Genomic DNA, 16,394 nt, shown 5'->3' with positions numbered 1-16,394 from the left:
GTATTCGCGTTTTCGGTATTCGTGGCATTTCTCAGGAACGTAATTCTTATTACAGTAAACCCCCGCGAATAGCGGGGGTTTACTGTAATAAGAATAATAATCATGGCAACCGTCTTCCCTTCTGGCAGTGCCATCTTTCTGCAGGATAATGTGCCATGCCACACCGACTGGATTGTTCGAGACTGGTTTGCTGAATGTAAGGAAGTCTTCCAGGTATTGCCCTGGCCTCCAAATTCCCCAGACATCAATCTCCTCGAACATCTGTGGTTTGTGTTGGAACAGCACCTCCGATCTGCAGCATCTCAACCACGGACCTTAAAGGAATTAAAGGATATGCTGGTTATGTGCTGGTACCAGATACCACAAGACACATTTAGAAATCTTGTAGCATCCATGCCTTGCTAGGTATGAGATGTTTTGGCTGCACTGGAGGACAAGCATCATATTAGGTAGGTGGTCATAATGCTTTGGCTCATCGGTGTATGCTTTCTGATTATTAAATGAAGAGATGCTGCATCACTTGGTGACAATTACACTTGATAATCTGATCCAAACATCCAGTATCTTGCTCTGTTACTTATTTGGCCACAGTTATCTGTTCACAGATGTTTTCTGTACAGTTAACATTTTCCTTTCATTAACCCAGCAGTATTGGAACAGCACCTCATCAGTGCTGCTCCAAAATATCAATTTCATGTTATATGTTAGTTAATTGCTGTTAACCTAGAACATAGACATAGTTTTATTATCTAGATACTTACCTGGATATCCATAACTTTTATATCTAGGTAAGTATCTAGATTACTCAAACAGTTTTACTCAAGTAGCTTGGAACTGAATAGTTTATTTGGATTATACCTGAAAGGAGAGCTCTTCAAGTTCAGACAAGTGTAATTTTAAATTTTTGTGCTGCTAATGGTTTTATAAACTTTAAATTGATGTGACTTATAATATCATGTCTATATTTTATGGTTATAATGTTTCTTTTATTTTCATTCAAAAACTAAATTATATTTAATAAATATTGCAATTGATTAATAAACATTCAAGCATTGATATACTCCAAACAGAATTCAGGAATTTTTTCTTTTTCTTGCCTAGAAAAAAAAATAAACATTGCACACCTGTCTAGTTCTACTTGAGTTTATTTTAATTACAGTTGTGAGCCGAACAACTGCAGTGTGAAAAAACTCAAGAGACATTAGTCTTTGAACATTTGATAAGTACATCCCCAGTGCTGTATAGCACCTGCTAAATAACCACCCCTTTCCCTCCTGCCAAAAATCTCTTTGGAAGTTCAGTGAAACCTTTGTCTGTCACCCATTGCTGGTGAACTGACACTAGTTTGTTTCACCAGTCATTATAACACTATCCTGGGGTTTCCCAGCAGTCTCTTCAATTAACATATATTTATAATAGGTTGATGCTTGTAATCCAATCTTCTCTAATTTTAATAAAGGTATGTTAAAGAAAGTCAATTTAATTTAATATATCAAACAGTGAGAGCTTTCAGGATATATAACTGCTAACTCCTTGTGAAAGTTTGAGTTTTTTAAAGTTTTTAATTTTAAGTTTTTAAACTCATTATTTACTCATTATTTGAAAAGCATGTGTGTAGGTTAATAATATGCTTGAAAACTACCACATGGAAGCATAGCTTTGCTTCCATGTGATGGTTTTGAGAAATAGTTTACTTTTTCAGAAAATAACTTCTGATACTGTTATAACTTTTGTACTTATGCAGTAATTTTTATGTTTATTATAATAATTAGGTGATTTTTTTTGTTTTGTGTGATTTTGTAATAATAGATTACCTGATTTTTTTTTTTTTTTTTTTTTTTGTCCTAAATTAGGTACATGGCCTGTTGATGTAACTGCTCCACAGACACCAGGAGCCAGCATCTGGGATATCGAGGCTACCAATAATGTAAATATAGAACAAGAAACCAAGGAGAATAAGGTTAATGGTCTAAAGTTAAATATACAAATAATATTTTTTGATATTGAGACAAAATTCCTTATCAAATTCTAATAGTGAGCGAAATGATTTTGTAATTACTGTGAGTAAAGTCAAGGAGAAATTGTTGAAGATAAACATAAGAAAGGCACCTGGGGTGGATGAGATCTATCCAGTTATATTAAAGGAGGCAGCAAAGGAAATAAGCAAACCCTTAGCCATAATTATCAGAGCATCTTTGGATTCAGGTGACGTCCCCATGGACTGGAGATGTGCATATGTATCCTCAATTTATAAAGGGGATCAAAGGGTGACACGAGTAATTACAGACCTGTTAGTTTAACTTCTGCTCCAGGAAAAATAATGGTTATTTTTCCTGGAGCAGAAATTTAAGAAGCATTGCAGGATCATCTAGACAAAACTGTGGTTATAATTGAGACACCGCATGGTTTTTGTTAAGGGGAAGTCTTGTCTAACCAATTTGATTAGATACTAGATGCAAAAAATAATTTTGATATCATATACTTGGATTTCACGAAAGCTTTTGATATTGTTGCACATAAAACGCTGTTGTGCAAATTGGAGCAATATGGCACTAAGGTCAAGGTGCTGCTATGGATAAATGGATGGTTGTGCGGGAGAAGACAGAGTGGTAATTAATAGACACTGCTCATTGTGAACTAATGTTATTATTGGAGTCCCCCAAGGTTCGGTGTTGGGACCATTGTTGTGTTCTAAATTTATCAAAGATATTGAGAATGTGTAACAGGCTTAATGTAGAAGTTTGCAGATAATAGGGAGGTTGGCAGGGTTGTTAATGAAAGTAACTATGGAATGCTACTGCAACAGGATCTAGAAAAGTTGGGCAGATGGGCTGAGAGGTGGCAAATAAGGCTTAAAATTGACAAATGCAATGTACTGCCTAGGGGTGGCAGTATCTGTAGAATAACATACCAGCTGTATGCTACTACATTCTTGATAGTGGAGAATGAAAAAGACCCGGGGGTGTCAGATATGACATTTTTTGAGCAGGCCAAACAGACTGCCAGAGAAGCTCATGGGGTCTTGTCAATGATATACAGGAATTTTGCTAGCAGGGATAAGGAGGTGATTATCCCATTGTATGAGGCAATTGTCAGGCCATACCTTGAGTACTGCATACAGGTCTGGAGTCCTCATTTCAGGAAGAATTCCGAGCTGCTGGAATGAGTATAGAGAGGCGCAGCAAGATTGGTAAGAGCAAAGAGGTGCTCTTACCAAGAAAGGCTTTAAGTTCTGAAATTTGCAGTGTCTAGAGACTAGGCACCTGCATAGTGATCTGATTGAGGTGTATAAGGCCTTGAATGGTTTGAGCAAGCTCAATGCTGATGGGATTCTGCTTCTTGCTCATATTATGCACCTGAGGGGCATAAATTCAAATTGAGGAAAGACAGTTGTTGAATAGATGTAAGTTTTCTTTTATCCAGCAAGTGATTGACTGCTGGAACAAACAACCATCTGCTATTTTGGAAGTTGATAGCTTAAATAAAGAACTAGAAAAATTATTGGAAGGAATGGATAGGTGAAATGGATTTTTTTTTTTTTTTTTTTTTTTTTTGCTGATACTATATAAGCTTCCTTTCTTTCATCATATGCCTTTGCTAATGCTGATTAATTTCTAATATTTATAACTTTTAGACTTGTCAAAACAAAAAAAATTTTTTCCAACTGTATTGTCACTGGAGATGAGTGTTGGGTATGTCAGTGTGACTCAGAGACAAAGCAGAAGAGTATGCAATGGATTTCAAAACCATTACCAAGACCCAAAAATTTAATTTACAGAAGTCCAGGATGAAAACTATGCTGGTCTTTTTTTTTTTTTTTTTGGCAAACGGTATGGTTCTCAAGGAATTTGTACCTAATGAGGAGGAAGTCAATGCTGCATTCTACAAACAGGTGCTACAAAGACTATTGAAGTGCTTTTCTTGGGTGAAACCACAATTTTGAAAGAAAGGCAAGTAGTTTTCTTGTTGCATAACAGTGTCCCCCCACACATTCGGCACTTCTCATTAAGATATTTCTGATGAATATGGCATTGTACAGATCAACCATCACCTTACTCTCCCAATCTAGCACCTGCGGACCTCTTCCTCTTTTCAAAGGTAAAAACTGCCCTCAAAGGAAAGAGGCTTAAGGTTGTTGAGAATATAAAGAAAAATGTAACAGCTAAACTGAACTTCATTTCTTTGGACATCTTTGACTCTTCAGAAACTTTAATAATGGAATAATAAGTGCATTCAATCAGGTGGTGGTTACTGTGAATAAACATAAAACCATTTTTTAGCTCCTTTCCTCAATGTTTTTATTGCTCCAATATGGAAACTTTATTGCCATCCCTTGTATATAATATATATGTATACATATTATATATTTTATAATTATAACTTAAGAATTTACTCCATTTCATAACTTACTACAAGTTTGTAGAATTCAGTGAAAGTTATGTTTTCAAATATTACTTTTTGAATATTTCAACTAGGAATGATATTTGGATGAACATGAGTAATTAAAGACCTCTTAGTTTAACTTCTGTTCCAGGGAAAATATTGGAGTCACTGGTTAAAGCAATAATGCAGGATGAACTAAACAAGACTAGTTATATTTCAGACAGAAAATTGATTTGTTAAAGCGAAATCTTGTCTAATTTGATTGGCTACTTAAGATGTGGTGACAAATCAACTGGATGTAAATAATAATTTTGATATCATATACTTCGATTTCAGGAAAGCTTTTGATACTGTTGCATATGGAAGACTGCTGTGCAAATTGGAACGGTGTGGCATTAAGAGCAAGTTGCTGCTGTGGATATAGGGATAGTTGAGTGGTAGAAGACTGAGTGGCAATCAATAGAGACTGCTCTTCATGGACTAATGTCCACAAAGAGCAGTGTGGAGTCTCCACGGTTCGATGTTGGGACCATAGTTTTTTATATTTATCAATGGTATTGATGAAGGCATGTCATGCTTATGTCCAAGTTTGCAGACAATTTTGAAAGAAAGGCAGGTAGTTTTCTTGTTGCATAACTGTGTCCCCCCACACAAACATGTTAACAAACCTGTTAATGTCACTACTGTCATTAACAGGTTTGGTAATGACAGTAGTGACAGTATGCTACTTCAAAAGAATCTAGAAATGTTGAACAGATAAGCTGAGAAATGGCACCTGAAGTTTAACATTGACAAATGCAAAGTACTGCATATGGGTTGCAGTGTCCCCAAAGTAATGTAACAGCTGTGTGGTATTAGAATCATGGTAGTGGAAAATGAAAGAGAAATTGCATTCCCAGAAATTGCAACATCCAGTGACTAGTCACCTGCAAGGTGACCTGATTGAGGTAAGGCTTTGAATGATTTGAGTAAGCTCAATGCTGCTGATGGATTCCTTCCTCTTGCTGAGACTATGCACTTGAGGGAACATAAATTCGCATTGAGGAAGGAATTAGTGGGTGGTTGTTTGTTGGAACAAACTTCCATCTGTTGTCGAAGTGGATTGCTTAAATAAATTCAAGTAAGAGCTAGACAAACTATCAGAGGAGGTGGATAGGGTTAAATTGGAAGGGTTTTTTTTTTTTTTTTTCCATTTCCTACTAGTAATACAAATACACTCTCTCACAAATATTATACATCATAGTAGTAGTAGTTGTTTTCATTACTTTTGTTTTAACCATATTCATCTTTAGCCCACAATCCTTACTAACTCTGCATAAAAGATTTTCCTATAATTCTTTGGGATCATGGCTTATGACCACAGTGTCACCTGCAAATCATTAAATGGTTTAGATAGTAGTAGTGGCATTTGATGTAAGAAAGCAAGTGTATGAGCTTATGCAGCAGCATCAGCCAAAAAAAAAAAAAAAAAAAAAATCACACCATTCCCTCCAAATGGCTTTCCAGTTCCTCCTTAAATTTATTTAACCTATCAACTTCCACAACGATAGATGGAAGTTTGTTCCGGCAATTAATCACCCGCAGGCTAAAGGCAAATTTTCGCACATCTATTCTATACCTGTCATTTCTTCATTTGAATTTATGCCCCCTTGGGTTCGTAATCTGAACAAGTGGAAGAATCCCATCAGAATTCAGCGTGCTGAACCCATTCAAGGCCTTATACACCTCAATCAAATCACTGCGCAGATGCCTAGTCTCCAGCCTCTGCGATTTGCAGAATTTAAGCCTGTCTTGGTAAGAGGATCCTTTCATTCCCCTCACCAATCCTAAAATGAGGCCTCCAGACCTGTACACAGTACTCAAGGCGTGGCCTGACCATTGCCTTATACAGAGGAACAATCACCTCCTTTTCCCTGCTAGTAAAATTCCTACATATCATTGACAAAACCCCATGACCTGCCCTGGCAGCCTGTCTGCATAGTTCAGAAAACTTCATATCTGACTGCACAATTACTCCCCGGTCTTTTTCATTTTCTACTACCTTAAGTGTACTACCACACAGTTGGTACGTTTCTCTGGGGTTACTTCTACCCATATGCAGTACAGTAATACCCCGACTTACGCTACCCCGACTTACGCGAACTCGGAGTTACGCGGTTCTTGATTTTTTCGTTTGGCAACGCTGCCGCCCACTATCTTCAAGGTCGTTTTTCATATGTTATCGATATACAGTGCGACGGCGGAGATTGAGAGCGAAAGATGAACAAAATTCAACTTTGCTGCTTTTATGTTTTTTATATCAGTGAAGGGGAAACACATTTCACCATAATAACGTAAAAACCAACACAATTCCAGCTATCGGTATAATCGCAAATGCAATTAGATGGAGTTTACTACCCGTTTATAACAGATTTCACTTGCAGAAACGCAACTGGATTTTTATTGTTTTATGGTAGTAACCCCTAGAAATGTGAGGTGTTAATAGTGTATCTCTGCCTTTATGGTGTTGTTTATTCAGTTGCTGCATGCGCGCAGCTTTGTTTATGCGTATCAAGGGTGCTCCTCGTTTTGTAATTGTGCTTTATTCCCTAAAAATTAGTAAAATTAAAAGGTGTGAAAAGGAAGCGTCCTGGTGAAGACACTGCAGATTCAGAGAGAAAAAGAAAAGCAATTATGGATAAACAGAGGCGGACTGGATCAAAAATTCTTACCCGGGAAAATTTGTAGTGGCCTCATACTATGGTTTATGGCCAAAATCACACTGGCCCACCGGGGTTTTCCCGGTAAGGCTTATGGCCAGTCCGCCTCTGTCGATAGAGAAAAAATATGAAATTGTGAAACGCTTTGAGCGAAATGAAAGACCATGTGATATTGCACGTGCTACAGGCCTAAATGAAGCAACGGCGAAAAGCACATGACAATTGCAAACTTGACAGGTTGAAAATTGAAAAGATCTCAATTGTTAAAGGGCTTAAAAATTTTAGGAAACAAGACTCCAACGAAGAACGCGTTATAGCTACAAAGCAACGATTAAAAAATTATTAGCTTGCTACGAAGAAATTCTGCGTGAAAAAAAGGAACGCGCTGTGTCGTCAGACGAATTTGTTAGATTTTATGAAGCCATCGACATCGAAATAACTTTTTAACGTAAGTCATTTGTTTTTTTAATACATATTTTGTATTAATATGTATAAAGAACTGCAATTTTATTAATATTTTTCTTCTAAACTAGTGTTTTTGTTAGTCCTTGGTCCCAATTAAGCAAAATTTATATGTATTTATATGCAAAGTTGTACCCCGACTTACGCGAATTCGACTTACGCGATTTTCGTCGGACCCACCTATCGCGTAACTTCGGGGTATTACTGTACTTTGCATTTGTCAAGGTTAAACTTCAGTTGCCACTTCTTAGCCCATCTACCCAAATTATCTAGATCCTGTTGCAGTAGCACACTGCCATTACTGTCATTAACAACCCTGCCAACCTTTGTATCATCTGCAAACTTCGACACTAAGCCTGATATACCTTCATTAATATCATTGATAAATATACAAAACAACAGAGGATCCAACACTGAATCCTGTGGGACTCCACTAATAACATTAGTGCACGATGAGCGGCATCCATTAATTACCACTCTCTGTCTTCTCCCACTCAACCATCTTTTATCCATTGTAGCAACTTACCCTTAATACCATTTTGCTCCAATTTGTAGAATAGTCTTCCATGCGCAACAATTTCAAAAGCTTTCCTGAAATTCAAATATATGATATCAAAATTATTTTTTGCATCCAGTTCCTTTATAACCACATCATAATATCCTATCAAATTTGTCAGACAAGACTTTCCCTTAACAAACCCATGCTGTGTCTGTATTATTGCTGCAGACTTGTCTAGATGATCCTGCAATGGATCTTTAATCAGTGACTCCATTATTTTACTCGGAACAGAAGTTAAACTAACTGGTCTGTAATTACTCGTGTCACCCTTCGATCCCCCTTTGTGAATTAGGGATCCATTTGCACATCTCCAGTCCATGGGAACTCCCCTGAGTCCAAGGATGCTCTCATAATGATGGCTAAGGATTTGCTTAGTTGCTTTGCTGCCTCCTTTAATATAACTGGATAGATCCCATCCATCCCAGGTGCCTTTCTTATGTTTAACTTCAACAATTTCTCCTCCACTTTGCTCTCAGTTATTACAAAATCATTACGCACCCTGCTAAAATTTGATAACCTCCTGCCATTTTCAAACCTTAACTCCTCATGTGTGAATGTAGATGCAAAATACTCATTCAGTTTGTTTGCTATCTGAGCAGGATCATCAACAGTCGAACCATCAATGTCAAGTAGACCAATCAGATTCATCCCCTTCCTTTTAGAGTTTATATAAGTAAAGAAATCCTTACTGTTTTTCATAGCATCTTTTACCAAAGAGATCTCGTAATCTGCCTTCGCCTGCCTAACCTCCTTTGTGATCTGATTACAGACTAGCTTATATCTGCCATAGGCTTCTCAATCGCTTGATAATTTATATGCATCCCATGCATTTTTCTTCTCTGTTACGAGTCTCATTAGTTCATTAGATAACCATTCAGGCCTAAACCTCGAACAATATTTCTTAATAGGTATGAAACTTTAAGTAGCATCCACGATTAATTCCTTGAATGCTTCCCACTTAGAATTTACTGTTGGTAACATTGTCAATTGATTCCACTGTCTAGAATTTAAAAACTGTCTGAGACCACTGTACTCACCTTTACGGAAGCAAAAACCCTTTCCTTTACCCCTGATGGTAATTATATCTTTAAGTAAATCCCACATCAGTACACTGTGATCACTGCCACCTATTGGTTTCTTTATCTGCAAATTCTTAATACATGAATGATCACTGCTGATAACCAGATCAAGAGTATTACCCTCTCTGATTGCCTCATGAACGTGCTGCTGCAGAAAACAATTATCCAATAAATCCACAAAAGTCTTACTAGTGTGTGAGAGACCAACCCACAAGTTCCAGTCAATATCTGGGAAGATAAAATCCCCCATTATAAGACATTCTGATTTACTAGCCAATTCTATTTCTCTGTACAATTGTTCATTGTACTCGTTCGAGTCATTAGGCCTATAACACACTCCTGCCCTTATTTTTGCTTTCGTAGTGCTTATGTCACACCAAACTGACTCATCAGTGCCCTGTTGATCTATATCAACTGGATGCACTTCCTTTGATTTTGTTTTTCTTAATTAACAGCATAACACCTCCTCCCTTCCTATCCTGTCTATCCTTTCTGTACACATTGTACTCCCCAACTTCCACTTCTGCATTCCTTATGTCTGTGTGACACCATGTCTTTGATATCCCAACAATATCTGCATTTGATGTCTTGACCAACACTTCAAATTCATCAAATTTATTTACTATACTTCTAGTGTTGGTATACATGCAAGTATACATATACCTATCCTTATTAATAGTTACCCTAACACTTCTCATGTACCCACCTGTTTCATGATGATTGCCATCAGTCCCTGAAACCCTCAGCACCCCTCGCTCCAAGTCGCTACTTATTCTAATCGAAGTTGTGCAAGAATCACCTTCACCTCTGCCTGCGGCTACTTTTAATCTTTTAGTCTGTGAATCCCCCCAAGCTAGAAGTTTTCCGACCCACTTAACACTGCCTCGGTAGAATCAGCAAATATTCTTGCACCCTTTCTGTTAAGTGTATTCAAGTGTGCCTATTAACAAGCACAGACCACGCTGAAAAAATTCTACCACTTGAGCCTTGCACATTTCCCCCCAGGGCCGAATTGATTGACAAGGCCGTCATCATGTATTCCTTCCTATCGTGTCTGAGCAGAATTGCAGACACTTTCAAATTTAATCCTGACTCACGACTTTTTTGCAACATTGACCTGTACTTATTAAGTAAATATGCAGGTCTCCTACTCTTAATGTCAACATGTACAACAATTATCACCTTTTGTGCCCTTAAAAGATGATATATGCTTTACAACATCATCAACTTTTGCCCCTGGCAGGCATACCCCGGTCCTTTTCCATCTATCCTTTTTACACAATATATTCCCCGTCTCCCTGACAATAGAGTCACCAAAAATAACTAGTTCTTTTGGGACCAGTGCATTCTGCCTTGGAGATTGCCGCTGTGTTACCTGATGCCCAGTACTGAGCTCTGGCGTTGAGTTGGTCAGCTGAGAGCCTGACGGGCCCCATCATATTAATTTCTTTGAGGTCATCTACCCTACACCTCAAGCTCTCATAGATGCCCAGTAGAACACTGAGTTGATGCCTAATTTCTAGACACTGTGCACCTGGCACACACAAAGATCCTCCTTGGCTAGATCACGTTCTGTTCCAGAGAGTTCGGCAAACATTTCACAAGTTGCACATTTTTTTAGGCTGTGATGCATTGGAGAATTGACCCCTTCAGTTCTCCCCGAGTCACAGCACTCCTGCCACTTTGTGCCCATTGCTTTGCTGCTCTAGTCTCGGACATATTTTAAATTAATTAAATCAATAAATTTAATCAATTAATTGTCAATACTACGCTATCAGTGATGCATATTATGCTATATAATTATGTGTTAGAGCTGCCTAGTTACCAGAATTAAAAAATTTGAATTCCCTACTACTCTATACAAAAACTGGCTGCAAGATTCGAACGAAATAATGGTTTTACGCATATTAAGTAGTAATCTACAAAAACTCATTATCTATCTAAATTAAAAATAAAAATAATCAGCGTAGCAATAACTATAAGACTATGTATAAAGTACAATATAAAATAACAATTAGGTTAAAATAAAATAACAATAATAAAAAGGCAAAGACTTATCACTTTTTCGGAACCTGTAATTCACAACTGTAATTATGTCTAGTGTGTGTTACAGTAACAACCATGGGAGTTCACTTAGTAATTTTGAAAGTAACATTTAACGTGCAATTCTTTTCCATGTCAGGTGCAAGAGGGGTCGTGGTGGGGGGGGGGTAGAGCAGCCCACAGAAAGAAAGAAAGGATGTTGTAACTGTACAGTTCCATAAATGAAGTCTTTTTTTCTCAGATATTACCAATCTGGCAATCTTGTGTGTCATTTATAACAAGTGCAAAAACTCAATGGCAGGCATGATCGCTTTTCATGCCTCTGTATCTTCTAAGGAAAATGTGTTGATAGATAACATTACTGTTTGGCATTTAGTAAAGTTGTAATTGGAAGATATTAAACACACATTGCCATTTTGTTGTCTACTCTGTGCATGCATGCGGGTGTGTGGGTGATGACATTACAATAAAATGAATAAATTTGGGATTAAATAATTACAATACTTTTGACTCAGCTGGCAACTTTTGTAAATCAGTTAAATATTTAATGTGTTTGGTTGTTATCAAAAGCAGAATGATGAAGGATGCCAGAAGGATGAGGAAAGGAAAAAATTGGAAGAATTAGAGAGACAGAAAGCTGAAGAAGAAAGGAAATTGCAAGAAGAAGAAAGAAAGAGACAGGAAGAGCAGAGGAAACAGGTGAATTTAGTCTCTCTCTCTCTCTCTCTCTCTCTCTCTCATAAATGTGTGATTATTCCTGTAAACTCTACAATAATTTCTTTAAAAATAGTATATTAATATTTTATTATTCTCAATTTGAATTATTCTTCTATGCAGAGCCTTCTATGCAGAAGCCATAAGCCATATAACAATTGTAATATAATCTACTTGTAATATGTATTGTGCTATATCTAGGAAATAAACTCATACACCGACCATGAATAAAATTTTACTGTAACTAAAATTTTACAAATAATATAAAAATAGTAATATAAAATCAAAAACAAATTATTTACAATGCTTGTATATTGCGGAATACTAAAAACTTTAATAAAAGATCATTTACAATAAAATAAGCTAAAATATAAAATTAAAAACGCTAAAAACCTGGAGCTTTCGAGAGCGTCAGCTCTCTTCTTCAACAGTAATATGACTTCCTGCAACATCTCCTTAAATAGCAGGTTCACGGTACTTCCACACGTGGTTCAATCGGCACATGGTCAGAACCGGAAGCGGAACTGTCTCGGGTGTGTGGCAAAGAAAATCGTTCATCTGAACTTAATACAATTGCTTCAAAAATGGGATGAATACGCATGCCTCTATCTCTGTTCATGGTATTCTTATTGGATGAGCCAATCCGTAAATCCTCGAGCCATTTACGCTCCCAGTATCCGTGTGCGCAATCCAAAATGATAGCGTCCTCCGGGGAGATTTGATGCTGCCTCTCCCAAAAAATGTTGGGCCATGGCAGACTTATTGTAATCAGCAGTTCCTATGGCATTTAAATGTTCCCCCAGACGATCCCTAAGCCGTCGTTTTGTTTCCCCCACATAACACTCCCCACAATCCGGGCATTCTATTCTATAAATAACTCCGCTACTGAGATCTTTTGGTATACGGTCTTTGACCTGAGACACAGCTGTGCACAGCCTCCGCCCGGGAAGCTGTACACAGCGCGTCTTATAACCCCGTAAAATTCTTGCCAGATGCTCAGTAAGGCCCGGATAGTAGGGGATGTATGCGGTGGCTACCGGTACGAATGACTCCCTACGCTCGGACACTCCTCTACTATATCTATCCAGGATCCTCTGGGGGTATCCGCACTTTCTAAGTTCTGCCGTGACACGATTAATTTCTTTCTCTTTATCTTCAGAAGTGGTACAGTGTGATCTTACTCTGTCAAATAAAGCTTTTGCTACACTATCCTTGTATTGTCCAGCTTGTGCTGAATTATAGTGGATGTATTGACCTCTACACATGGGTTTTTTAAAAACTGATATCTTAAGCCTAGAACCCACCCTAGAGACCAATACATCCAAAAACAACAGAGTACCGCCCGTTTCCACCTCAGAGGTGAATTGCATAAATTGGGAGAAGCTATTAAGCCAGCAAATGGCATCATCCTCCCTCCCCTTCTGGATCAAGGCAAAGGTATCATCAACGTATCTTCTCCAATTCCTGATAGGAAACGAACACCCACTAAAAACCCTACTTTCCAACTCCTCCATGGCCAAGTTGGCCACGGTGGCACTAATGGGTGAACCCATGGCCGTACCGCGAACCTGCTTATACATAGTTCCTTGAAATAACATGGTAGTGCTAGCTAGACATAATTCTACCCCGGTACAAATATCTTCCACACCGAGAAGTGATCTATTACCAAGTGAGGCATCCCTGGTCAATGCCATTTTTACACAATATACTGCATGATTAATAGGAATATGTGTAAATAAAGATACAACATCAAAAGAGATCATGCTCTCATCATCATTTATAGTCAAATTCCCCACAAAATTCACAAACTCTCTACTGTCTTTAACAACATACTTGGACTGCCCCACTATGGGTGCAATTAATTTGGCCAAGTACACTGATAGTGCATAGGAAGGACTCCCTATAAATGAAACTATAGGTCTCAAGGGTACTTCTGCCTTATGAATTTTTGGCAGTCCGTAGAATCGTAGGAGTTGACTACCTGTAGTGTGTAATGACCAGTAACTCTCCTTGGAAATCTTCTCCGTGTTCAACCAGGATTGTACCAATTTATTGACTCGCCGTTCCAGACCCACCAATGGGTTCCTCTGGATCACCTTATAAGTGTTTTTATCTTGCATAAGTTCCAATGCCTTCTCATTATAATCCTCTGTATTTAGGACCACCGTTGATCTCCCTTTGTCTGCTGGTAAAACAACTATTCCTTTGTCTCTTCTCAATTCTTCTAGTGCTCTCTTTTGACCAAGGCTGAGATTCGGGGATGCCTTCCTCACCTGACTCAACGCTGCAGCAGACTTCACACGGATTTCATTAGCTAAAGGTTCAGGAAACTTATTAATGGCCCGTTCAATACCCATTGCTATCTCCGCAATGGGGGGTTTCGAAGGAACCAGCATGAACTCAGGGCCTAAACTAAGGACTGCCTCGGATGAACGATTTTCTTTGCCACGCACCCGAGACATTTCCGCTTCCGGTTCTGACCATGTGCCGATTGAACCACGTGGAGAAATACCACGTGTGGAGGTACCGTTAACCTGCTATTTAAGGAGATGTTGCAGGAAGTCATATTACTGTTGAAGAAGAGAGCTGACGCTCTCGAAAGCTCCAGGTTTTTAGCACTTTTAATTTTATATTTTAGCTTATTTTATTGTAAATGATCTTTTATTACAGTTTTTAGTATTCCGCAATATACAATCATTGTAAATAATTTGTTTTTGATTTTATATTATTGTTTTTATATTATTTGTAAAATTTTAGTTACAGTAAAATTTTATTCATGGTCGGTGTATGAGTTTATTTCCTAGATATGAGTTTTTCCGACCTCAGAGGCCTCTTTCAGGATGTATTGTGCTCTCTGTCGGTGATTTTCAGTGGTGGTTTGCAAGCTCCAGTGGGTTCATGTTAGAAAGGCAGTAATGGCATCTACTTAAATTTCTGGTTTGTTTGTTTTTTAATCTATAAATGAAATCATTATTTAAATCTTTTCCTCTCCTTTTAAAGTGGAGAACAGTTTGGGAGCCTTCAAATGCCCGTATAGAATGGGCATGTGTGCAGCAGTTGAGGAGGGAGTAATTTATGTGCAGATGTGGCAAGTTACAGCCACACCATTAGATTCAGTTCAGTCACCTGGTCATTTTATTATTCAGCTATACACCACTAGTTGCCATCATGATTTAGACAGTTGTACAATATTCAATTGTTTTTATTCCTAGTCACATATTATTTTTGGACATGTAATGGATCATTGGTTAAAAATCGGAAGTATCAGGAAATGCAGATGATGAAATCCAAGATCGTAATAATGAGCATAAAAAATGTTTTCACAAATTTATCTCAAGATGATGATCACAAGATCCACGATTTCTAGTCATCTAATCAGAATTCGTACATAATAAATCAAGAATTTGCTTGACTTCATAAACCAATATTAAAAAGAAAATATAGTGATGATTATATCCAATTTGGCTTTTTTTTTTTTTTTTTTTTGGAGATAATGGTAATCCACTCTCTGACAATGTGTGTTATTTAGAGAGAAATGCTTGCAAATAGCAGCTTGAAACCTCTTGTCATTTAGAAACAAAACGTGAAAATTATGAAAATACATTCCTGAGAAATTCTGCAAATACTGAGTTATGGCTCCCATAGTAATAAAGGGGTTCCATTCCAAAGTATGAAATATATAAGAAAAACTAGTCTAAAATTTTGTCTATGTATGTATGTACAAAGGGTACTAGGAAAGTTTTGCAATACAGCTTTGTTTATTTAATTTTTTCAAAGTAATTTCCTCTACATTCAATACACCTCTCCATCCTCCGAAACCAATCTTTAAACCAGTTCTGCCAAGTTTCACTAGGGAGTAAAGCACACTCGTTGTCCCAAGCCCGTAGAAGGTCCTCATCACTGGAAAACCGCCTCCCTTTTAGCTTCATTTTCACATGCGGGAACAGTGCAAAGTCGCAGGAAGCAAGGTCTGGATTGTAGGGAGGGTGCTCAAGAAGTTTCAGTCCTGTCGTGGTCAAATATTCGGTGCAGGCTTTGGCGCGGTGAGCTGGAGCATTATCGTGATGGAGGTACCAGGTGTCCATTCTTGACTTTGGCCGCAGGTTCTTCATAGATCCAATGACTTTAGGCAGGCATTGTTCAGTATACCACTTAGCTGTGACTGTCTTCTGCGTGTCCAAAACGACACGTTCCACAATTCCACTTGATTTGAAAAATACAGCTATCATTTTCTTCTTTACAGATCGGGATTTTCTGACAATTACGGGTGTGTCGTCATCATCAAAGACCCAAACTTTGTTTTGAGTCTTGGTCGGCAGATCGTAATAGTACAGCCAAGTCTCGTCACCTGTCACGATGTTGTTCACATACCGAGATTGTCCTTTATCAAACTTTTTTAACATCTCCCGGCACCAAGTCACACGTCGTGTCATCTGCTCTTCAGTCAGTTGATGC

General features: G+C 37.9%; 1 protein-coding gene across 9 annotated transcripts in view; it reads left to right on the top strand.

The window, feature by feature from the left end:
* The window catches only part of Gyf (GIGYF family protein Gyf), a 915,224-nt gene that overhangs the window by 532,134 nt on the left and 366,696 nt on the right, over positions 1–16,394 (top strand). For 7 of the 9 annotated variants that reach the window (XM_090381591.1, XM_090381592.1, XM_090381586.1 and 4 more), the window contains 2 exons: positions 1,854–1,960; positions 11,796–11,924. In XM_090381591.1, coding sequence (XP_090237717.1) covers positions 1,854–1,960; positions 11,796–11,924 — 236 coding nt within the window. The remainder of the gene's footprint in view (positions 1–1,853; positions 1,961–11,795; positions 11,925–16,394) is intronic. The other 2 variants (XM_090381590.1, XM_090381589.1) reach the window with 2 other exon arrangements.

Source organism: Mastigoproctus giganteus, chromosome 9, assembly GCF_048544385.1.
Source record: "Mastigoproctus giganteus isolate SK-2022 chromosome 9, ASM4854438v1, whole genome shotgun sequence".
Taxonomy (NCBI): Eukaryota; Metazoa; Arthropoda; class Arachnida; order Uropygi; family Thelyphonidae; genus Mastigoproctus; species Mastigoproctus giganteus.
The sequence above is the reverse complement of the archived record's forward strand: the minus strand, read 5'-3'. Positions and strand labels throughout refer to the sequence as shown.